The 24,459-nt window shown below is 38.3% G+C and overlaps 1 protein-coding gene across 9 annotated transcripts in view; it reads right to left on the bottom strand.

Moving 5' to 3' along the window:
* CDC42BPA (CDC42 binding protein kinase alpha) overlaps positions 1-24,459 on the bottom strand; it is a 179,900-nt gene that overhangs the window by 22,341 nt on the left and 133,100 nt on the right. For 6 of the 9 annotated variants that reach the window (XM_057400043.1, XM_057400042.1, XM_057400040.1 and 3 more), the window contains 13 exons: positions 22,729-22,820; positions 19,991-20,067; positions 14,913-14,951; positions 11,725-11,844; positions 10,991-11,071; positions 8,854-8,959; positions 7,963-8,099; positions 7,059-7,198; positions 6,141-6,222; positions 4,823-5,039; positions 4,039-4,101; positions 2,519-3,112; positions 526-623 (listed from right to left, as the gene is read on the bottom strand). In XM_057400043.1, the coding sequence (XP_057256026.1) occupies positions 526-623; positions 2,519-3,112; positions 4,039-4,101; positions 4,823-5,039; positions 6,141-6,222; positions 7,059-7,198; positions 7,963-8,099; positions 8,854-8,959; positions 10,991-11,071; positions 11,725-11,844; positions 14,913-14,951; positions 19,991-20,067; positions 22,729-22,820 (1,846 nt within the window). The remainder of the gene's footprint in view (positions 1-525; positions 624-2,518; positions 3,113-4,038; positions 4,102-4,822; positions 5,040-6,140; positions 6,223-7,058; positions 7,199-7,962; positions 8,100-8,853; positions 8,960-10,990; positions 11,072-11,724; positions 11,845-14,912; positions 14,952-19,990; positions 20,068-22,728; positions 22,821-24,459) is intronic. The other 3 variants (XM_057400045.1, XM_057400039.1, XM_057400046.1) reach the window with 2 other exon arrangements.

A 24,459-nucleotide genomic window follows, 5' to 3' on the forward strand; every position in this document is an offset into this window, starting at 1 on the left:
AAACACCTCCCAAATACCAAGAAGTGTCAGCTTTCAAAAACTTCTGTCTTTTGATAAGCATCCAAACCTGACATCATCCTGGGTTTTAATATTTGTTCTGGTTGAAGCAAAGTGTTCTAACTTTGTCCACAATGTTCTCAAGAACCAGAATGCGGCTTTCTGAAGGCAGGTTTAATTATGATAACTTCTGCCATCTTCTGGCAATAACATATATGCAATCAGGCCCAATGGAGTCATACGCAATTAATACCAGAAACCTGATCCCTACAGTAAGTCTTTACATGCTTTACATGCTCCAGATTGATCATCCACCTAAAAAAGCAAAACCACATGCAACACACATTTGGCATCTTACATTTTGACCAAAAAGCACTAGTTTCCTTGCAATAGCTTTTCTAGTTCAATTGTGTTTTGATAAGCAGTTATAATGATAGCTTCAATGTGCTTAAAAATCCTGGTATGACTGCAGCAAAGCAAGATTGAGTCTAGATATGTTCTTTAACTGATACCGAAACAGCAAGTTACCTTTTTGAGAGGAATAGTCTGAATCCACTCCATGGAGTTCACATCGAAGATATCAATTGCATTTTCACTGTACACAGAGAGGTATGGTGCATTGTAACCTGAGAGAGGATGATCAGGTATAGTGTGATGTGCTTTTAGACAGGGCTCAAAATATACAATTGCTTATGGTTTAATCATATTTATGGAAAACAACCCGACACCCCACAACGCAACAACAGTATTTGCAAAATATGTTTTAACTCAAAATTGCCAAGAAATTTATCCTGAAGACAATCCAGCACTACCAAAAAACTTAAAACCTCCATGGCTTTTCTTTTAACTTTGCAGAACCAAACTACTTTTTTGAACTACAAGGGATTACAGTTTACTCTGCCAAACACTGATGTGGTTTCAAAGGGTTTTTTTGTTCTTCTAAAACCCCTATTTTTAAGAGCTCATATTTTGTAAATTATCTGGTAGGAAAATACACTCTCATTAGTTAATAACTGTCATTTGAACGAACTGAGCTCTTAGTTTTTGGACCAGGTACTAAATGAACATCAGCTGGATCTAAGCACTGTGACACAGTCATAAAAATCTTTATGCTTCCTTTTAGCTTTAATTCTCTTATTTTCTGGATTGTAAAGAGAATTCTCGTGCTGCTCATCTGGCACATTTCCCCAGGATTAAATTCATTCCACTGGGACCACTTCTAAGGCAGAATTCAGTATTTCCATGTCAGCAACAAGACTGCCATGGTCTGCCAAGACTAGCAAGATCATCCAATTTGTGCTTCAATGTAACAGGTTTTGCTACAAAATATACCTCCATTCTGAACTGCACTAACATCAAATCACTTCATTTAAGGCAATCAAAAATCTTTCACAAATATCAATGACCAATACAGAAGAACTACACGTGAAAGTGCCTGATTTTCAACTGATCACAAAATGTTTCAATGCATCCATTCTCCGAGTCCTGTATAATTATTACACTCTTGCTAGAAACCCAGAAGTGAGGTATTGCCTGTGGAAGTTGCTCATTCCACATTCAGAAGGGGCTTCACTCAAGCAAGGTGAAACATTCATCTTCAGAGTGACTGTACTGCTCTCACAGGTACAACGGTAGACCATGCTAAAAATCAACCTAAGACTGGGCTCGTGCACAAATACTTTGAGGACAAATGTGGCTAATCTTTATCTGCATTCAGAAAGACATCAAAAAGAAGATGACAGGCATTGCAGGGTTTTTCCTCCCTCCAACTGACAAAGCCCCAGCTTTCAAAAAATGTGCAATAAATGTTTTACAGTTCTTGCTGGAAACATAAATCTTGAAAAATTATAGTATTTCCCTTAAGGTTACGAAATACATTATCTATGCTGCCTGCCATACATTGTATTTTAGAAGGGAAGAGGGAAACAGACGGGGAATTTAAAAATCTTTTTTTTTTTTAAAGAGCAAAGAGAGGAGATGAATGAGAAGTGTCCATGAAACTGCCAAGGAAGAGAGAATGATAAAATAAGGAAAGAAAAGTTAAAAAAAAGCAAACCCATTAAATAGGAAACAAGCACCATTAAAGAAAGGCAAGTCAAACTACCAGATCCTGACAACTGGGCATCACGGAAGGTTGAATCACAATGCTGAGCCAAAGTACAAATGAATTTTAAGACTTTAAATAACAACAGTCCTATCTGTATCAGCAGTAGTGAATGCATAGTTCCCACTAGCCTCTGTAGGACCTGAGGCCATGTGTTTAGAAAGCGGACATCAGATTTAGAAATCCTGATTCCTCTTCATGTTCCAGCAGCACAAGTCAGTGACAACTTTGTCAAGCCTAGCATAAGTGAGATCAGGATAAAACCCTCTGACTAGACTCAACATGCTGACAGATGCTGAGACCATTCATTTACCTGCCAGGTAATTATCCCTGCGTTTCACTTCCTGTGGATATTAATAAAAGCAGTGATCACTTCAATGAATAACAGCAAATACAGTGATACTCAGAGCAACTTACAGCAAGAAGATGGAGTTGCAGGCCACATCAACTCTTGTTGTCTGGATCTTCGGCCCTGGCAGTCAACGTAAACCCCTACGCTGCTAAAACACAGCAGGTACTCTTTATTTGAGATTTCGACTGCACAGATGGCATCAGTTGGCTGCTGCGAGATAAATGAGAGTGTGTGGTCATCTGGATGGAGCAGACTGTATGGACTGCCTTCTCCGTGAAGGGGATATTTTAGGAAACCGGACTGGTAGCCCACACAAAGACGATCACTGAAGACTGACATCCACTGGACATTGCCCTGGACTTGGATCTCCTTGATCTTTTTGTGGCGTGTCTTGCTCTGATTTAGTTCATAACAGAGGACCTGCCTTTTCATAGCTACACACAGGCAGGTAAGAGCTCCGTGGCGCACATGTCCAGAAACTATTGACTGACAGCCTTTTGTCTCTGCCAGCTTATAGAACTCAGTCTCCCTTCCATCCAGGGCAGCCATAGGGAAAAGGCGCACGTGACGGTTCCGTCCTGAGATCACTGCAATGAGCTGTTCACTTGGGATAAGCTCAATCTGATGAACCTTCTTATTGTCACCAACACGGATGATCTCTGAAAAAGAAACCCCAAAACAAACCCCCCAAATCCAAGTAAATAATATTGAAGTGTGAATTGTTCATAACATACATATTTGTTAAGATAAATTACCAAGGAAAGCCAAGAAATCCCCTTTATTGCTTCCCTGCAATATTAAAAAGTACAGAATCAAAACGTGTAGTTTAATGATACCAGATGTGGCAATGCTGGACAGACCTTTGGCTCTGCCCCATCAGAAGAAGAGAGAAGATTCAATGCAGTAACAACTGCTGTATCATTTTATACATTTTATAAACCAGTTTATAGCCACAAACTACTCAATAAAGGAAAACCCTCAAAGAACCAAAATGTACAGTTAAACATCTTGCTTGTTGAATTAGCTTGGGCATCTGTAATTACATCTCTCTACAATACTGAACTGAATAAAGTTTTCATTTCCAATACCACAGTGGAGGTTACAGGAAGGACCAAGTCAGGCTCCTTAGTGAGGTGCACAGCAGGATAAGGGGAGACAACAGTCACAAATTGAAATGAGGGAGGTTCCTACTGCATAATATGAAGGAAATGCTTCACTGTGAGGATAATTTGCAACAGGCAGCCCAGAGAGATTATGGAACCTCTGTCCTTGGGGATTTTCAAGACCCAACTGGACAAACTCCTGAGCAACCTGCTCCGAATTCAGTATTGAGCCTGCTTCAAACAAGGGAATAAAACCTTCAATTGCATTCCAGATGCTTGATCTTTCTCATCTGAAAGGATACCCAAACCAGAGAGTGCACACACACTACCCTTCATGATTATCAGCTCTCACATGGGCTTGTCCAGCCGATAATGTAGTAAATTAAGAAAAATGAAGGACATTGATAGAGAAAAAAAGGATTACAAAGTCACTTTGTGATTATTTAAATTAAGGAAATTATTACCAGTTCCTCATCTCTTACCGTCTTTGGTGACGTGCACAACAAACAACCCTTCTTCATTCCCCAGAGCTATTCGTTCATGGTCTGTGATATTTGGGGAATAAAAAAAAAAACAAAAAAAACGAAAAAGTTATTTTTCAAAACTTGTTCAGCAAAAGTCAAAATTCCTATTAACAGAGACATATTTTTAATATCTTGAAATAAACAAATATAAAGCTAAACCCAACACATTTATATACCAAACACTGGTAACCTCCCAGTCTTTCAATTTCCTGTTAAAAGAAGTAACAGCAAGAAATATCATTTTTAACAAACCATTCAGAGCATTTAAGTGTAATACTGACTTTGAAATAACTACAGGATATTCCAATTACTTAAATAACTAGAGTTTAAGATATTTTATGCTGTGGCATTTAAAATTACTAAATTCATTCTTTGATTTTGTGTTTTTATGTATTCTCTGGTCCCACAAGCACATTTTGTAAAGTCAGCGATTTATATCCATTCTATAGTACTAGTTTTGCCCAGTTCTGGAATTATGTATATAGACTAACAGAAGAGTAATGTCCAATTCTCAAAATTATTCATAATTATGAATAAGTGTGAATAGGGGGAAATATTCTTAAAGATCTGACAAAAGTACTGGACAGTGAACTGCATTTCCCCCAAACCCATATGCATTTCCATATGGGATAAAACCACCATGTATTACTCTATTCGGTATATAATGCTATTTAACACGAGGGTTTCTTGCATAAACCCCCCCATGCTTTTAGCATACCTATTTTTCTTATTCATTTCATACCTATGATCGCTGCTGACTGTGTTGTTTTGATGAGGGGTAAGGTGCTGTCATAAGCTTCTTTGGGAACATAGACTGAACGGTCTTTGAGTTTGTTCTTCTTCAAGATCCTATGCAATTCATTCAGCACTCCTACCCACTTGCTTTTCTCATTCTCACCGTCTGCTAGAATCAGGATTGAACACTTATTACTGGATGCAGAGAGCTGGGAAGCTGTAACCTGGAAAATGTTAAAATACACATTTTAAGTCATAAGCAAAAAAAGTAAATTCATGATCATTTTTACAAGGGTATCAAATGCCTGTAAGCACCCTTGTAAGTAGCTGTCTGAACCAAGAATGAGAAAATGTAGTCTTCGTTAACAGAATATACTCAATCAAGAACCCACAGCAGAAAAATCTGCAGATGCAACTCAGCAAAGGTACTGAAATGTCTGCCCTAAATAAGGTAGTCAGTTGTTTCTCAAAGCAATTTATAATGAAAAGCATTTCTTACAAAGTATTCTTTAAGACCAACAGTTTTCATTAATAATTTAACGCAGCACGAATGGTCTTTATGGAAGAACGGTCTACAATCCTTTTCATGTATTTGGTACAGCTACTATAGATAAAAACGAAAGCCTCTTTTGTAGGTTTATCTTCACTCAGCAGGCAGAGTAATGGACAGCTTGAAAGCTGGAAAAACAAGAATGAAATACAATGGTGTAGTAAAGAAATGATAGAGGAATTGATAAGGACACCGAAAGTACTTCATTGAGGTCAAAGCTTCAGTAGAATATCTAGTAAATGTAATATTAGAAAAAGTCAATGATGGCAAAAACCTGATATTAGACATAAATCTTGATGAGCATTTTACACTAGATTTCGATACTGACTACCTGATGAATGGGAGTTTTCACAGATCCAATGGATACATACAAAGAAAATACATAAAACAAAGACTTCAGAATTAACAACAAATGAAATTGTAAAGCAGGAGGCAACTCTAGGAAATGAACATGTAGAAGGTCATGAAGAACAAGAAGAATTCCAAATGACTAACAGGAGGGTGAGAAAAGGATGTCTTACTGTGAAGGTCAAAAAAAAATAGAACCCAGGTAAAGGGGAGATGAGAGCTTGTCTAAATGTGCCAGTGCTATTTTTAGCACAAAAATGATGTTATGTACAGACCCTTATGTATTGCTGCTGCTGCCATGGATACCACCCAGCCAGAACTTGTGAAGAAAATAAAATGCTAGTGAGCTGTCAGTGGACGCACACTCTAACATCACACTGTGAAGCCCTGTACTGCTGGGTTACTAGGTTCAAGACGTAATACTTACCCTAAAGATACAGGGGATATCTTTTCTGTTTGCGTGGATGACATCTGAGGCCAAGACAGAACTCACTGAGAATTCTTCATCCCTTATGGAGACCACAAACACAATTGGAAAAGAGTTAAAGAATAAAATCTGTGTGTTTGGTTTTCACTTTTATTTCCATAGTGCCAGTAGCTTTGTTTTGGGAAGGACACATCAACACAGTCCTGAGATCTAGTTTTAAAAATCATCCTTTCTTCTCTATCTGCAGATCAAACTCACAAATGCAATGTTGCATAATTAATTCCTGGTAAATGCTGATGGAGATGAATCTATTCAGAGAATCTGGGGTTTCTCTCTTTAAATTAAAACTCTTAAAAAAGCAATAAATAGTGAAACTTATTGGACCAAGAGCCCCTCTCCAACCTTCATAAAAACACGAACTCACTCGAAGCTATAACCTACAGCTGCTTGACACTCCCTGGATAAACCCATCTAGTTCAGAGATGAGCTTTGCTTAGTTGTTATGTTAAAAGTTAAGTATTTCAGTAATACTGAAGAGGGAACAAACTATTTAGCCCTTCTGAACCAAAACTTGTATTAGTTTTACACTATAACAAAATTCCATGTGTCTTCCAAAACTCTATTCAAACCCAAAAGAATGTATTTTTCTTCTTTGTTCATTGCAGATCTTCTACACAGCTGAACAGATGCATTTTGGCACATGATGTGGTAATGGAAATTTAAATTGCCACATACGAACATAGAAGTTCAGGCTAGTTGCTGATAATGCCTTTTTCTGGAAAATCAGAGGCTCTCAACATGGATCACAGTGTTTCATAAAAGCCTGGAAGCTTCCTTACTGATTTCATAAAAAGAAAAAACAGGAAAAAACCCTCCCAGTGACTCTGAAAAGCTCACACTGAGCACCAAAGTGCTTACCTCATGTCTATGACCTGACTCACTACCACGCTGGGCTGGGCTGCTTTTCCTTCTGCTACATCGTAGAGGAAGAGTTTAAAATCACAGATCACCGCCAGCGCTCTTTGCCAGCCTTTCTTTACTCCAGCTGGTTTTGGTACCTTTAACAAAACAAATTCCCATCAGCTCTCTGTAAGCTTGCATGCAATCAAAGATCAGACAATACAAAAATCAATTCTCTTTTCTAGGCTGACAAGCTTTTATTCAGCGATAATGTTAAGCAACATAACCTGTAGCAGAGGTGCAGTCAGCATCAAACACAGCCACACAGACACCACAAAATATGACTTTAAAAATCCATAGCACTACAGATTCTTTGTTCTTATTCACAAGCTGATTCAAAGCTGAATTAACCAATATAGAGAAAGAATCACAGAATCATAGAATCATCGAAGAGTTAGGGTTGGAAAGGACCTTAATATCGTCTACTTCCAACCCCCCTGCAGTGGGCAGGGACACCTCACACTAAACCTTGCCACCCAAGGCTCCGTCCAAAGAAACCCATCTCTAGTTAGTCAACAGGAATATGGCCCAAAATACGTTTAATAATTTGATAGTGTTTACGCACAAGTATTCACACCAATGACTCTAGACAGTACCAGCAGCAACAGAAAGACCCAAAAACTCACAGGGCCTCATAGATGGTCTGGTCTCTAGAGATGGACTGAACAAGACCAACTCAAAGCACAATGGCCAACAGAGGATGCTAAGTCTTGCTTTGTCAAAATTTAGGTCTTAGTTTCCAAACTGTTAAATTATAACTGAATCCATTTCCACCCTAATGCTCCAATAAAGAGTTTAATTGCAGGTCTGGAAAACAACAAATTTAATGTAAGTGCCCCAAATGTAGCTACCTGATACTTACTCGGACATGTCCTTCATAAGCTGTTCCTATGCCCTTCTGTGGATCTATTCCCAAAGGTCCTTTAGTCTGGTCGGGAGGGATTGGACATACTGCAGGAGCCTTGTCTGCACAGGTCACGTGGCAAGAGAATCCACATACTTGTGAAGAGGAGGAGAAACAAAGAGATTTAATGGTTCTTTCTTGTGCAATTCAAAAGCTATGATAATGATGATATTTATAAAGGAATGGTCTCTTTTTTTGCCCAACAACTGAATGGTTTCACCGAACTTTGCTAAGCCGAGACAGAAATGGAAGTTTGTGAACAGCAGCAGTTCATGCTTTCATCTGCTCTAAATTCTGATTTTCTGATTTTCAGAGGTACATGGATAGAGTCTGGTTTCACCCAGGTAAGAAAGAGCCTATTCAGAAGCTCATCATGAGATAATCACTATGATTTCCTCAAGGCCCAACTTTGCTAGCAAGCAAAAAGATGGAAGCTCCTCAAAATGATAGGTATCATTCTCTTTACATACAATCCCAGTATAAATTAGTCCTGGCAAGAAGCAAAACTGGTACTGAAAGGGAAAGCTGTCTTACATGTTCCCCACCAAGTCGGAAAGCAAAGCTGCTGTCAGCATACTTGACTGTGGCCGTTCATTGTTATTTTCTGTAAACTGAACTAAGCTCTTCTACCCCAACTGGAATAAGTATGCCCCCAGGTAACTGGGTCATCTGTTACTTAAGATGTTCAAACCATTTGGCATCTACTGTCAAAAGACTGAAGCATGGTAACATACTTTGTTATTCAAAATATAAACAGAAGACTCCTGCATTATCAGACTACAATATCTGCTGTCCGATTTGCATCTGAAAGAACTACAGTTCACACTTCCTGCTTTCACAAGTGCTTACCTTCACAGGTACAGCCCTGTCGTATTAAACCAACCATCAGAGACGTACACTGATTGCATTTTGTTGGTGTATTAAATGATTTCACTACAAACTGGTGGGCTTTAGGCTGAAAAACAAGCAGACAAGGATGTTAATGCCTGTAATGCTTCTGAAAAACTGTAATTTTTTTCACAGACATAGGTGCACAGCTGCATTTAAAAAGGGAGCTTATTTGTGTTTACTGAAATGAGATCCGTGCTCCTAACACTGAAAAAACTTCCTTATCAGTGCTCATTATTGATAATCTAAACCATCCTCTGTAAATGAAACCATGGAAACTGGACCTTGCCTCAGAACACGAGTTCATTTCCACTGCAGATAGGAAAGTTGCCAAAATTATTCCATTACACTCTAGAAATTAAAGGTGTGTTTGTAATGTTCTCGGTGGGCACCCAGCAGCCAAGTCAAGGTCAAACCCCTCCCTAAACTGCAAATTCAATGTTCCTCTATAAGGAGTGTTGCCTTGGTTCAAAGAAAAATATCATACTTTAATTTGCACACCAGAAATCTATGACAGAGTTCAGTTTTATGGTGTCAGGCACAGGCAATTTCAGAACACCCAGTTTAAAAGCAAGAGTGTAGGTGAAGCTGATTTTGAAAGGGCTTCTTAGTTCTTGAGAACACAGACTACATGAGTAAGTGTTTTAATTCTCTCTCTCCCCACAAGGATAGCAGTGCTGATGCTATGATACCAAGGCTAAATGACTATGTAATGTGATAGTATGATTCATAAAAAGACCTTATATATAATCCAGGAAGCTGCTTGCCTGTTCTAGAAATAACACCCAGGAAAGTAACGACTGGTAGGTGGAGAAAGGATACAGCCCAGGGTGAACACAAAGGCTGTTCAAACAACCTGAATAATGTGATTTGAAATAAGACAACTTTGCAGACTATTTTAATGAGTAGGTATATTAAAATTTTACTCAGTTTCCTGCTTTTCACAGCATAAGATGTCACAGTTAAGGACTCAGACTTCATTCATATTTAATAACAGTTTTACTGTTAGAATGGAAACTTTCTGTCTGCAGATGGGTGTCTTGTTTTGAAACTTGCAGGGAAACAATACTTTGCTTTAAAAACTGATGCAATCATAAAATAAGAAGGCTCTTTATGGAATGCAACAAATTAGAAAGACAATCATGATTTACTGAGCAAAATATTTGCAACCATTAAATAATGTGCAAAGTAAAATTACCAAAATCAGTTAAGTTGATCTATTAAAATGCTGCCAACAAAACAGACAGCTTTCCTTTACACAAATTAAGTCTTTTGCTATTTCTCCATTTATTAAAGCAGAGAAACAGATCTGTATTTTTTATGTATATATTTTAAATATATACATATTTAAAGAAGATCCCTAAGCCATCGAGGCACTTCTGAAACTTTTATGAGAGACTTTTTCCTTTAATAGCTTGTGCCTTATTCCTCACTTGCTTGAATATATACAATTCACTGTGAATTAGCATACACTGACTGGCTTATTTGGCCAACAGCAAAATAATTTCAACAACTGATGTAAAAAAATCAGTATTTATGCCAGTAAAAAGCCAGAAGACAGAAAAACTGGAATTCCTTCTCCCAGTCCAGCACTGAAGCGCTCCCTCTACACTGCTTATAAAATGTAAATCTAGAGGTTAATTTTATAGGCTTACTCTTTGCCTTTGCTCAAAAATAAGCATTTAATTAGCACACAGACCTCCTAAGCAGAGACTGGCCCACAGTGATATCAATTTTATCGTATGCAGAATACAGAGGCAGGGTGGTCAGACACATGCAAGAAAACACTCGTTTTCTATGAAGTCTCCTTTTACTTTCTTCGCGTTCTGGTTCATTTATCTCTTTCTAATGTCCAAACTACTGTTTTTCCTATAATCAAGCCCCCGTGTGCTGCTACAGGGGAATGCCTAGTACAACTCGTCACACCACGTAATGTAAGAATGAGGGTTTTAAATATTAGAAAGCAACCAGCTTGCACGTAAGCAACCCTTCCGGGCAGTTCTGCTAAGATTACTGTGATACACAGTTCTGAAGCTGTTGCTCAGGAGTGATGCTTTCCCCCTTACACTATAAGAAGTGTGAACGCTTGACTTAATACCTTTGGTGCAGAGAGTCCCGATCCAATATATGCTGTCCTCATGGTTGGTGTGTGAATTGAACGGGGAGGATGATCTGTAACCTGAACACAGTCCCCAAAGGATCAGTAAGATTATCAAGTACACACTATTAAGGGTAGCTTGAATAAAGTAAAAACACTATAATATTCCACCCACCCCAGCCCCAAACATAGGAAAGGGCTCAGAAAAATGACATGTAAGATTCATCTCCTAAATGTCAAAAATAATTTTACCTTAAATGTTTGACTGAATGTTTTATAATGCAAAATAACCACGGAGTTAAATTTCTTAATAGTGAAAGGGGATACATTATGATAGTTGCAGAGCTGGCTAACATTTTGTATTGACAAGACTTTCAGCAGGACTCCAAAGTCTTCTCTTACAAACTACAGTGTAACATTATCTTTGTGACAACATTTCTTCATTATTCATGACTGAGGATATGCTATGAAGAGAGACTGTATCTGATAACTGATACAACACAGTTCCCATCCCTAACCAATCAGCTATACGTGAATGTGAAATGCCACATTCCCCGAAATACAGTTCACTACTAGTGCAGAAGACTATTACAAGGCTATTACTAAATAGCCTTGCTGAAAAGGAGTGAGCTTCATTCTAAACAAAAGGATCTGCAGTGGCAATTTTTGTATGAGTGAAACTAGTATTCCTAAAAAACAAAAAGCAAGACAAAACTTTGTCAAGTGTGAGGTACCTCAATTGGTTCAATCTCACTAGCTGTAGAAGGAGACCTTGATCTTGAATGAAGGTGAGACTTGCTATCTTCATCCCGTGACGGAGTATTCGACAACGTAAAATTCTCAACTGAGTCAATCTAGGAGAACAAGTTGAGAGAAAAACAACAACCAAAAAAATAAATCAAAGACATCATTAAAAAAAGAATTCTCAACTCTTACCAAAACAAGATATGGGAGCAGTGGAATTCCTAAGAGAAAACTGAGAGAATAAAAAGTCAGTTTTAAGCAACTTCCTAATTAAAGGACAAAAATGCAATGGAAATTATTGAATATGAGAACACCAAGGCTTCTGCTGAGAGGTGAGCACATGCATAACAGCTGCTAGTGCAGGGGCCCAAGAAATACCCAAAAAGACTTGCAACTCAGCATTTTAAATAGGTATTTTCTAAACACTACTGGGGTTTCTCCACTGGTGGTGGAGATTTTTTTAGAAGTGAATGCCCATATTGCCCATGTAAATCACTGCAAGCATGTTTAGAAGAAAATAAGGAGAAAAGGCAGAGCATACAACCCGTTTCCTGAGGTTAGTGTTAATTATATTTGTGGAGAATCAAGGGGGTTTTTGTTCCCCACTTGAACTACAAAGACGTCCTTACCAGGAATACAGCTTCTTCAGGGGAATATTTTCCTAGTCCTCGATATACAATGAAACTAAGCCCAACACTGAGCTTCACTGAACAACAACGCAGATAGGTACAACCAGGTATCTTGGATAACAAGTCAGCTTTTGTCAGTGCAACTGAAAAGCCAGAGAATGCAAAGTTCTTCCTTGAAAATAAGGCATCTCCCCATCAAAGTTTTGTAGATCGATATATTTTAAAATAAAGCCTAATGAGACGAGGATGCTTTTCTCCACTAACAATAAAAGCATGAGGCCTACTGAAGGCTCCACTGTATGCATGGCTTTTCTGAAGCAATGCTACCATCAGCTCCCCATGGCTAAGGACTTGGCAGGCTTGCACACCAGCTAAAATATGCAGCAACATTTACAGAAAGCATTTGAACATTACAGTATTTTGGGGTTTTGTTGTTTTTTTTATCTCATTTGCCATTGCCATCATACTAAAGATTCCACAAACTTCACTGCTTTGGGGGAATAAAATAAATTGCCAAGCCAATCTTACACATGCATATACAGCCCTGTTCTCCAGAAACTCAGTCATGGTAGTTAACAGGTGCAGTTGCTGGTTTTTTCTTTTTCTATTATCATTATTAGTAGTATTATTAAAATAGGAGTGAGTTAGGTTTGATGGCTTCTATTTTTATCACAGCCTTCAAAAGAACGATCCGGTGGAGAATGCTCACCAGCTTAATCAACTCAGGCATATTAAGATGCCTGGAAGTATTTCTGTAAAGAAACCAGGAAATTCTCACCCTGGGATACACCTGTTTTCTACACGTAGATGATGTGTTTCAAGCATTGAGGTAAAAACTAGCAGTAAAGCAATGATTCTGTGCTCAGGTTTATCAGAAGCAAACAGTAATTGCAAGCTTTATCCAGTGTTAGAAACACTGATGTCTTTAAGCAGTAAATCCCCAGACACATAACATTGTTTCAAATACTTTAAGCTTTTTTTAATCAGGTCTAAACATCTGATAACTTGGGAGTCCAAGGACTGTTCAACCTCCAATAATTTGCCTTAACAGTGTTATTAAAAAATAAGCCCAATGAGTAACTACAGGCAAATTTCTCATAGCAAGAAACAGACACTCCTTTTCTTCTGCAAGTTAAACTCAGAGGTGCAATCTATCATCGCATAAATGTTTCCACATACTCCAAAGGCTTTCCCTTTCAAAGTAGCATCTGCATACCAAAGAATTTTCATGGTGTCTCTTAAAAAATTTAATACAAGCATGATAGAAATGACAGAACTCTTCTGGAATGTGCTACAAAGCCTTTGTGGTTAAAGACAACTGCTGAACCAGTAACAAATGTCTTTTTACTTTAGTTATGAACATAAAAAGCCCGTGAAACATACCAAACCTGATCTACCATTACAGAATTTGAAGGGATTTTAATCACCACCTTTAATGCAGAAACAGGGCCTTAAGCTGTGCTGCTGCATTAATTTCCAGGTTCCTTGCTTTAATGAGAAGAACTTCATATAAAACCTGCCTCAAGTATGGATAAAAGCTTACATGGACTGTATTAACACCATTAAAATTAGTTTTAAACTAATTCACTGGATTATCAAAAGCATATTTCAGTATTTCCTACCAAACTGTAATAGCCCTGTGAGCTTCCACAGCATCACCTGTATAGGTCTGAGGCAAAGCCGGATGATGTACAAATACATCTTGAGGAGAGACAAGCTTAGAATGGGAGCCACAGCTGACAAAATGAAGCAGTTACTGTAAGTTTGCCTGAGACATTGAGTGGTATGTGTTGAACTGGTCCTTATTAGAGCTGTTGGGCATTATGGCTTATCTATTGAATATTCAATAGAAACACTTTTATGCTTCTCTATTCCTATCATCATACATGTCTAAAACACACAGAAGTGGCAGTATGAGTTTAAAACAGAGCATACCTGGTACGAATTCAGTCTGACAAAGCTTTGATAACACCATGCTTAAAAATCCACCTTGATTTTTGAAACATCACAGAGCTTTCCAGCTTCACAGCTGTTTTCCTTGTATGAATTCTTCCTGCCATCCTTCATTCTCCAATTTGCTCAGTTCCCCACTTCCTATTTATATTTATCTCTGTACTGTGGGATTTTCTATCCTTTGCTATGACATGCCAAATGCCAGATTTCTACCTTCTACAGGCAATACCTATAACTCAACACCTGCCCTCTGCTAAGGGCAAGGAAACAAACAGGTCCTCATTTGACACTGGCTCACCTGTCCAACCTGCATCTACCTGATCAGCTTTCATAAAGAATTTTGATACTGAAATAAGAATGTACTAAATGCATCTTCTCCAGTTACTGCGATATTCTGCTTATAGGATTCCCAAATTAAATACTCCAAAAGCTTTTAGCCCACAGCTGTAAAACAACAAAAAGCACAGCAGCAGCAGCAAACAGTAGCAGCAGCACAAGACATGCAGTGAGGGAAGTACACAATCCACACATTAAACAAAGGCATGTACACAACAGGCAAAAAATAAAGGGCCACATAAAGTAGGACAGCCTCTTACACGTCTGCCTTTGTTAGCTGGAGTACAGGAAGGAGAGCGCTTTAACAAAGAGAGGAGAATATGTTACAAAACCAAACAGTGACACATACATCAGCTCAGAATTGGTCACTCTACATCTCCAGAAGTAGTGCTTAGACACACACAGACATGTTCATTTTTACAAGGGTTCTGAAAACAAGATGCTCTGGGGCAACAAGTGGGAAAACACATCCGAAAAAAAAAAGGAACATTTGTTTTAAAGTGTAGTTTTGCACTGGACAACTGCAGATACATTAGACTAATAATATCAAATAACAGCATCTCTGTACTGTGAACAGGGTGAATAAAGCTATCTTTTGGAGGCACAATATACCCAATTGAAAGTATCATCAAGAACCAGAATTATTCTAAACTTAATTACAAATGTGCAGGTAGAGTCAGGGCTCTCACCACAGAACACCATGGCTTATTCTGTTTAATAATGAGAATTCAGAACATGATTTATTCTGTGCTTATTTACAAAGTTCAGATTTGTTTCATCTAGCCCAAGCCCATGGGGACTGCATGTGAGGAGAACCTGGAGGAGGATTTAAGACATGTGTTTTGAGTTTGTAATGGGTAGATAACAGGGGAAAAATAGTATCTTCTAGCAAGTGGGGAAAATAATTTTGCCAAGGAAAAATGGGATCCCATTTTATTAAGTCCAAATTCATCTTTAAATAAAACAAGCTGATTGCTTCTGGTAGCTAGCAAGATACACAAGGCTCCACCTGGCAAGAAACCCAAATCAAATCCAACACTTCCATCATCAGACACTTGTAGTGAACACAGGAGACTGAACACCTAGACAACATTACTGAGAGACAGGCTGCAACACATGGGAGAAACAGCAGCAAAGATTTAGAAGTTAGTAAATTAGAGTCCATGAGGGTGACTTTCCCTCCCCACCAAAATCAGAAACTAGGGACAGCAAAACCCATCCCTACTTCCCTTTGCACCCTACCATGCGCACAGGAGATATAATGAACACATGGACTTCCATGGCTATGACTGTTTAGGCACCAGTTCTGCCACCTCACCAAGTATCTTCTCCAGGAGGGATAGCTGTAACCAACAATGACTGCTATTCCTCTGGATAGTGAGATACCACTTCTCCTGCTCAGCATCTGCAGGCTACAGAGGCATCTATTTTTACTTTTCTCCAGTAGAAATTGCAAGACTACTGTTTTCCTCACAAAAAAAAATTGGAATCCACTCCACCCATTCACAAAGTGCTATATACAGTTACGCTGTTTGGATGGCATACATACAGGACATACCAATCCCAGTAATCTCCAAATGTCACCAACGGGCCAAAATCAGTGCTGCTTACACATCCACAGGGTAAACAGATCTGAGATCTTGCAAAGAGTGCTAGATAACTGCAACTGCATGTTACTTCACACTCTGTCACTTCCTCATGAAACACAGACGCTGAAGGAACAATAAAGGCCATCAGTAAAATTTACTTGGCCCCTTGATTAGGAGAGGCTTTCCTGAAAGCCATGCAATAGTGCAGCACTGTTTAAATCCTACCTGAGGACTTCTAATTCTTCCTTAGCCTTAATGAAAGGCGCTGGCACAGGCTGCCCAGAGAAGCTGTGGCTGCCCCATCCCTGGCAGTGTTCAAGGCCAGGTTGGACAGGGCTTGGAGCAGTCTGGCCTGTTGGAAGGTGTCCCTGCCCATGGCAGGGGGTTGGAACTGGATGAGCTTTAAGGTCCCTTCCAACCCAAACTGTTTTATGATTCTATGATTCTCAGGTTTAACTGAGCACAGATTAATTCTTCTTGAGATGCTGCAAGAAACACTGACCTTCAATGTAACTACTGCCAAAAAGAGACAATGGAAAGGGAATGGAGGTCAAATTCAGTGGGAAGGGATTTTTAAAACCCTTATTTTCATTTAAGTGTGCCAAATATTTTTATATTGAACCAACTCAATGAGCTAAACATAAATTAACCAGTAATTTTGATGATTCAGTTACAAATTTCTCTATGAATGACTCAAGTAACTGTCCAATACTTGAAAGATGCAGAGCTGACTTCAAGAACAACTGCATTAAGGCACTTTTCGCCTACTAACACCTACATCAGCTTTATTTACCTAATAAAGACAGGTAGCTCAACAAGCCTTGTATTTGCCTGCATAGTACCCTTTCCCATCTTTGAACAGTCAAATCCCTTCTTCTGCCGTTTTAGTAGATGAGATACAATTCTGCCCTGGTGTTAAGAGATGTTAGCCCCTGGCCAGCCCAGTCCAGAAATGCACCTGTGCCCAAGGCAACTAAGGAAAACCTGCTCCTGTTGGACTCAGACTGAAGATGTAACAGCGAAAGTTTGATTCTGTGTGTTTGAAGTCATCCACATGCAACAGTATAGCCATTAATACCTGGAGTTTTACCTAAAAGATGGGTGTTTGAAAAGATTTGACCTGGGTGGACTGATGAAGAAGAATGTCTCAATAAATACACAATAAAGCACTGATGTCCCTCAAAATTAACCAGATAGCAATCAGGAAAGCTTTCTTTTCCTCATTTTCCTCTTGTAAAACAGAACATTATCAGTTCCTCTGCCATGTATATACTTTATTTCTCTTTTATCAGGTTTTAGGAGAGGGTATTAGGTATTTTTAAAAGTAACTTTCTATGAAATAACCTGTTGCTACACACTTAGTGTTCTTAATAGTCAGGCAACATAGAGAACACTTCTTTAACCCCCATAAAGTTATAAATATTTCATTTATTGTAGATTTAATGTGACAGGAAACTAATTGTGGTTTTGGTTTTTTTTTGGTGTAAGATGGAGTTCTCTGTATGCTTTGCAAAAATACAGGCAAATAGTCCCTGCTGCAGTACCCAAGATGTACCTTCACATTTTGGCTAAGGTATATATCTGATCTAGGGGGAAATAAGCATCTAGAAGAAAAGCATTCTTTCAGTGTTTGTGCAAGGTAATGCCACTAACACAACAGGCCCATGCACTATATACCTTCTCTGTTACACCCCTCACAGCAACCATTTCTAGAATAAATTTCATTATATTTTAATGCAGACAGGACTATACTATTTTAAATATAAATGTGTATACACATATATACAAGCACACACAGACATACACACACAATATACCTATAGAGCTGTAATGGATGGTTCTCTACTATATATGCATTGCATATACTCTGATTTTAATAAACTTATAATTATTTACTTCTCTGTGCCTACTGCTTCAGCCTGGAAGAAATATAATGCAGTCAAGTTTTCAGCTTTAAACTCAATTCCCTTATTATGCAACTAACTAGGATAAATACTGAACAGTCTCCTGACAAAAAACTAGCATCTCAAGTGGCAATGAAAAGCAGTAAGTTCACTTCAGTTATAATGAAGTTATATTTTAGCCTATATTCTTACAACATAAGCTAAAAAAAGAGATTTTCTTTATTTGAGCAGACAGAAATTAACTGTATGCAAGGAAAACGTTTTCACTAAAGTGATCAGAAAACTACTGGAAACAACTGATGATAAAGTAATAATACGAAGCAATAGAACTAAATTTAATCAACATGCCAGGGGTTTTAGAACCATTTCCCACAGGCCATATCAGTAGATAAGGCCCAAAAGCAGCTGCTCCCCATTAGAAAAACTGATTGTAAATAATAATTCTTCACCTTAACCTACAGAAAAACATTTACTTTAAAATCTAACACCTGTCTATATAAATAGGCGTAAGTATGCTATTTTAGGAAGTCTGTTCTCTACTGCACTTGCAGATTTAAGTTGACTGCATTAATGTTTGACTATTCCCAATCAAACAACTGCTCTCTTATGGGGGGATTTACTGGTTTAAAAGTCAGACTTACGTCATCCATAAAATCAATCAATGAGGATGAAGAGGAGGAAAAGGAATCCTATTTTAATGAAAACAGCAGTAAAAAAAAAAAGAGAGAGAAAGACAGAGATGGATGAAGAAAACTGTTCAGTATAAATAAAAGTGCAAGACTAAAGAACTGTAAATAACTAGTGCCAGGTAACAGATACATCAGTAAGTTGCCATTAATTGCCTTTCACAGACAATTAATAAACTACCTGTATAAACCCCAATGTTTTTCCAGCATTCTTTCAATAAAATAGTATTTGTGCACTCCAACAGGAGTTTTATATTGAAAGTAATTTATAAGAGAAGTAATTCAAAAGCAAATAAAAAATGGTATTAATGTGAGGACTTCAAGAGAGAACAATGAATTAATGAATGTGTAATGAAAAGAAAATAAATCTGGGGACATTAGTAACATCAGGGATTATGCTCGTTCATGTGATGACCTTGTAAACCCATCACAAAAAACACAGGGGGGAATTTTAGACCAGTGTGTAACTGTACAGGTGCCTTGTCCCCTCTGAAGTCACTTCGACCAATATTTCACCCCAGCTGTTCTTTTCAGATAAAAACAGTGCGTTGCTTACTGTTGATTAAAAACAGAAGATTGGAAATGTACAGTGTCATTTCAAGTTTTTTCTTCCAGGTTTTCTACCTAAAGTGGCTTTTTGTCTAGAACTGGCAAAGGAATTATACAGATTTATTTTGAAGTATTTAGGATCTGTGGGGAGGACATGCATATTAATTATCTGGATTTTACAGATCTGTGTAGAATGAATAGAAAATGAAAACTATCTGATAAATACATGGTACCAAGGACTTCACAGAATACACCCAAGGATTATTTATGTGTTTTCTCTCATTTTTACGAAGCCCATATCTGCAGTACTTAGCATTTTTCTAAATACAAAGAAAAGCCATTTCAACAACTACACTTTCCATGTTCACTACAAAACCAGGAGAATTTCTGCAGCCAAGGTTTGAGAGAGAAATCACCACGATCACCAGTGTTCAAGAGAAGACAGCCAGCACTGTAAATGACAAACAATTCTCACATATTATTATACACAAATATAAATGGAGCAATATGGCAAAACCAGTAGCAAACTCTCAGTAAATGTGCATATAACCTGCACGTAACAGCAGCAGCTCCACTGACTAACAGAGAGTTAGAATAGCTGTACACTTACTTCAAATTGATCCAGAGCAGAGGTAGGCGCATTCAAAAATGCCAAGAAAGAATTCTGTGAGTCTTGGTGCTTTACACCTAGAAAACAGCAGCAGGTTTTTAAGCTACAGAAAAATGACCTTTTCATGGAGGACCTTTGCCTTGCTGAATCAGGCTCTGAGTATCCACCTGAACCACCTACATTTTTTGAAGTGAGTTGTCACATTTGGTCTGGTTTCCAGAGTAAGAGTTTTTTAACAGATATGCATGCCCTAAGCAAGCAGCCTGTGTTTAATTAACGTTTTCTAAGGTAGTATATGTGTGGTGTGAATTCAATATGAAAACATACTGTAAGCACCTGTCTGTTACACAGAAGGTACAGATTCCTTATGTGCAACAAGCAGTGCATGACACACTGGCACAGAGGCTAACACCATGGATGTCACCCAGCTCTAGTCACACGCTGGACAGCCTATGGTAACAGGATGGCTGTAGCCAACAGTGAGGTTCCACAGCAATGCACAGAACATGGTTGGAGAATATACTGCATTCACAAATAATACAGGTTCCTTGATCCATGCTCCATGCATGCCTGCTGCCTCTCACTTTCAAATGTCCAGGAGTAATACAATCCTGGGCAAGCTTCAAATGTCTCTGTCAAGATACACCACGTCCATGGTTTTCAGCCAGTAAGCAGAGCAGGAATGCTGCACCCTCCAGAGCTGCAGAGGCTGGCACACCTTGATTGTTATTTTAACTTGCTCCAACTGATATATTTCTTTTTATTTCTCCTTTTCTTTGGGGCATAATATCAAGTTGCTATGGGGGTGTTCATAAATCACAGATGTGTACAAACTCTAGCTTCCTGATGTGAGTATATAAATATTACATGTATATACACATACACACATGTATTTATACTTATTATGACCAGAGCCTCCAGGACTGTGCGCATCTCCAAAGACTGATGCTATCAAAGGACACTTATCTTAGAAAATCTCAGTGTTTTGCTCTTACTAAATATATCACCTTGTTTGTTGTAAATAAAACCCACAGTGAACAAAGAGTTACAAAGAACCCTTTCCTCTTCAAAACATAAATACACTGAAATCCCACTAAAATACTAAAATCAATTCTCAAATTACCTGCTGCTTTACAGAATCTTTTTTTAGTAATTTTTTTCCCCCCATCCTTCTAAGTTTTTGGAAATCATTTATAAAGAGCAATGGATTCAAGTGCTAATCTAAGTAATCCCTTCCTAGAAATCAATTCCCACACACAAGAAGCTACTCTACCACTGTACATTGACTAAATTTGAATCCTCTATACAGTTCATAATTCAAACATCAATATTTATTCTTATAAGAGAAAACCAAGCCCAAAGAGGATAAGGATTTTGGATTAAGGTGTATTTCTAAAAATAATATTTGAAGAGTTGCAGTAGAATCTTATTAATTTACTTCTGGCAAAAAGTGTAATAAGCAACTGTTCCTTAAACAGCACATTTTCTTTCTTTTCTTTAGGAAAAGAGTAAAAGTTTATCTCCATTTTCACAAAAAAACAGTAAGGTCTCAAACACTAGAAAAAATACAGCATAAAATACTAATTATAAATTCTTAACACATTGCTTAACACAAAGGAAGACTTCAGAAGTTGAGTAGCCATGCAGAATATTTAAGACAGTTCAAGAATCTGTAAGTGAAAGCTGTTGTCTCCAGGGAGATGCTATCAAGAGTTCCTCTCCAGCGACTTGGAAAAAGCACAGTCCTGGTATCAGTGCTAAGCATCAAGATGAACAAGTATCAGTTCCCTCAGTCTTATTTGCTTATTGGCATCAGTCATTTTTTAATGTTTTGTATAGGTCTGTATTATTTTTACCAGTCAACCAGCACTTGGAGGCTGAATATAGGAGATGAATGTACAATACATTATTGACTGACATGCTCTTAGGTTGCAGAGGCTGAAGAGTATTTGGCATCCCTATGCAGCAATTGTTGCAGGGTTTTGAAACTCTGGAGTTCAAACAGTTCCCTGCTGAAAATTAGGTAATTCCATTTGGCCTGAAAAATCACTTCTTCCCATGTGACTCATAAGATTCAAAGAACACAGCTACTGGAAAGAATCAGCCAAATCATTTATCATCTCGTAATGAATTCTTTTTTAATTTCAGAATTACCAAAAAGTCTTTTCTCCCAGCAACAATGCAAAATACTGTTAAGACAGATGCACTAGAAAACCCAGAACATACTCTTAAAACCACAGCAAAGCAAACACGACCACACTGCTCACTGCGTGGTTACAATGCCAATCAACAAAAGTCATCCCACAAAACAAATAAAAGCTATGAATGCCTCGGCTGTTGTTTACTCTCTGTGCAGACAGGCCCCAAGCATCCATAAAACACCACTATGGTCAGCGTTGAAGTCTGACTACCTTCACCCATGGTAAAGGGGGAAAAAAAATTGTATCTGTACTTGTAACAGTTTTCTGGCACCACACGTATGCCAAACAAAAACAATGCAATTCCAATTCAAATAATAGCTTCCTGGTTCAAGCGTATCAACAAGCCCGAAACGCAATACAAGTACGTGTTAAAAATGCAAATGCAACTGCTGTGGGTACATCTTAACATGCAATTGTTGTGCTCGCATTTTGTATGCCAAAGTCTGTCAGTACCATATTCTACTTGCAAGGTGACAACTGATAAGATGTACCCACCAAAGTGAAACATGTTATTTACTTGGATATCAGTTGCCATACCCTTTTCTGATCTAAGCTCTTCTGTCTCCTTTTTCAGCCTTTCAATATCTGTCAACAGCTCCATGTTCTTCTTCTCGGCTTCTTGCAATTTACTTCAAAAGAATACAAACAAAAAAAAAACATGTAAATACTGAGAACCCACGATACAAGTCACTTTTTTTTTGTCTACAGAATCACAGAATGGATTGGAAAGGAACTTAAGATCCAACCCCCTGCCATGGGTAGAGACCCCTCACACTAGACCATGTCACTCAAGGCTCTGTCCAGCCTGGCCTTGAGCACTGCCAGGGATGGAGCATTTACCATTTCTCTGGGCAACCTGTGCCAGTGCCTCACCAGCCTCACAGTAAAGAACTTCTTCCTTATATCTGTCCTGAACTTCTGTTTTAGTTTAAACCCATTCTCCCTTGTCCTATCACTACAGTCCATCTTTGCATGCTATTTAAAAATTAATGCTCAGCAAGCTTCTGGATGTCATCAAATGCAGAATGAATTCAGAAATCTATTGGGACCTGTTTAGTATGGTATTTAAAAAACCCAAGCCAACATAAAAAGCAATTAATTGCCCCTATTTACTCATTAGATAGGCTCATGTTTCTAATTAGAGAGTAATTTTGTGAGCTGGTATCCTGTGAATGAGAAAAAAAGACCACATGTTATTTTATGCTTAAAACTGTTTGTTGGTTTTTTTTGGTTGTTTTTTTTTTAATTTGTTAATTCACAGTGCCTGTGATTCTCATAGATGATATTGAGCTATTTTAGTTCTCAGTTACTTCATAGGTAGTTGTCCCAGTGCTTGCTGATTCACAGTCAATAGGTAACACATTTGTACCACACTTCTCATCTTGTCTACCAAAGCAAACATCCTGTTAGAGGATCTACAGTGCTGCCCATCATGTTATGTGATCTGAAAAACATCCAGGTCAGGTGGACATGGTATTCCCACTTTAGAGACAACGTATTTGAATCTCAGCTCTGTCCAGCTGAGAGCAACTGAAAGTTTGCAACTTTTATGAAGTTGCCAAACAAGTCAATTGCTCTAAGCTATATTGAACCTGGAAACCTAGAAATGGAATGTCTTCCCACTAATCCCTGCTTTAGGCATTCACCTAAATGAAGTCTAAAAAGGGGGGGAGGATGTGTCTGAGGAAGGCATACAAGAATTCATAATCTTCCACAACCACATCTTATTACTGTGCAAATCTCTATGCAAGAGTTGATTTTTGTCAGCTAACCCAATGAAGCTATCAACAGAATGGAAGAGAGTATGTTAAAGACGCAAAAGCAAACTCTGCTTGCATTAGAACTTAACACAACTAGGAGAGATTGTATTATTAAACTGTCCCCTCTGAAAAGTCTTCAATATGGGTGAACAGTGTGCAGCTGCAGCAAGCCAAGGATGCTGGGTTACATCAACAAGGGCACCACCACCAGAGATTAAGAAGTCATTATCCCACTCTACTCTGCACTTTCCAAACCACAACTAGAATACTGAGTTCAGTTTTGGTCCCCACTATTCAAAAAAAAAGATGTGGACAGGCTGGAGAGGGTTCAGAGAAGGGCTACAAAGATGATCCAAGAACTGGGAACCTGCTTTGTGAGGAAAGCCTGAGAACTGGGTTTGTTCAGCCTGGAGAAAAGAATACTCAGGACAGACTTCATCACCATGTGCCAGTACTTAAAGGGTGGCTACAAGGAAGATGGGAGACTCCCTTTTTACATGGAGAAGAC

The sequence above is a fragment of the Pezoporus wallicus genome, unplaced genomic scaffold (assembly GCF_028554395.1).
Source record: "Pezoporus wallicus isolate ANWC-B61680 ecotype Strahan unplaced genomic scaffold, APGP_CSIRO_Pwel_v1 contig_7339, whole genome shotgun sequence".
NCBI classification, from domain to species: domain Eukaryota; kingdom Metazoa; phylum Chordata; class Aves; order Psittaciformes; family Psittacidae; genus Pezoporus; species Pezoporus wallicus.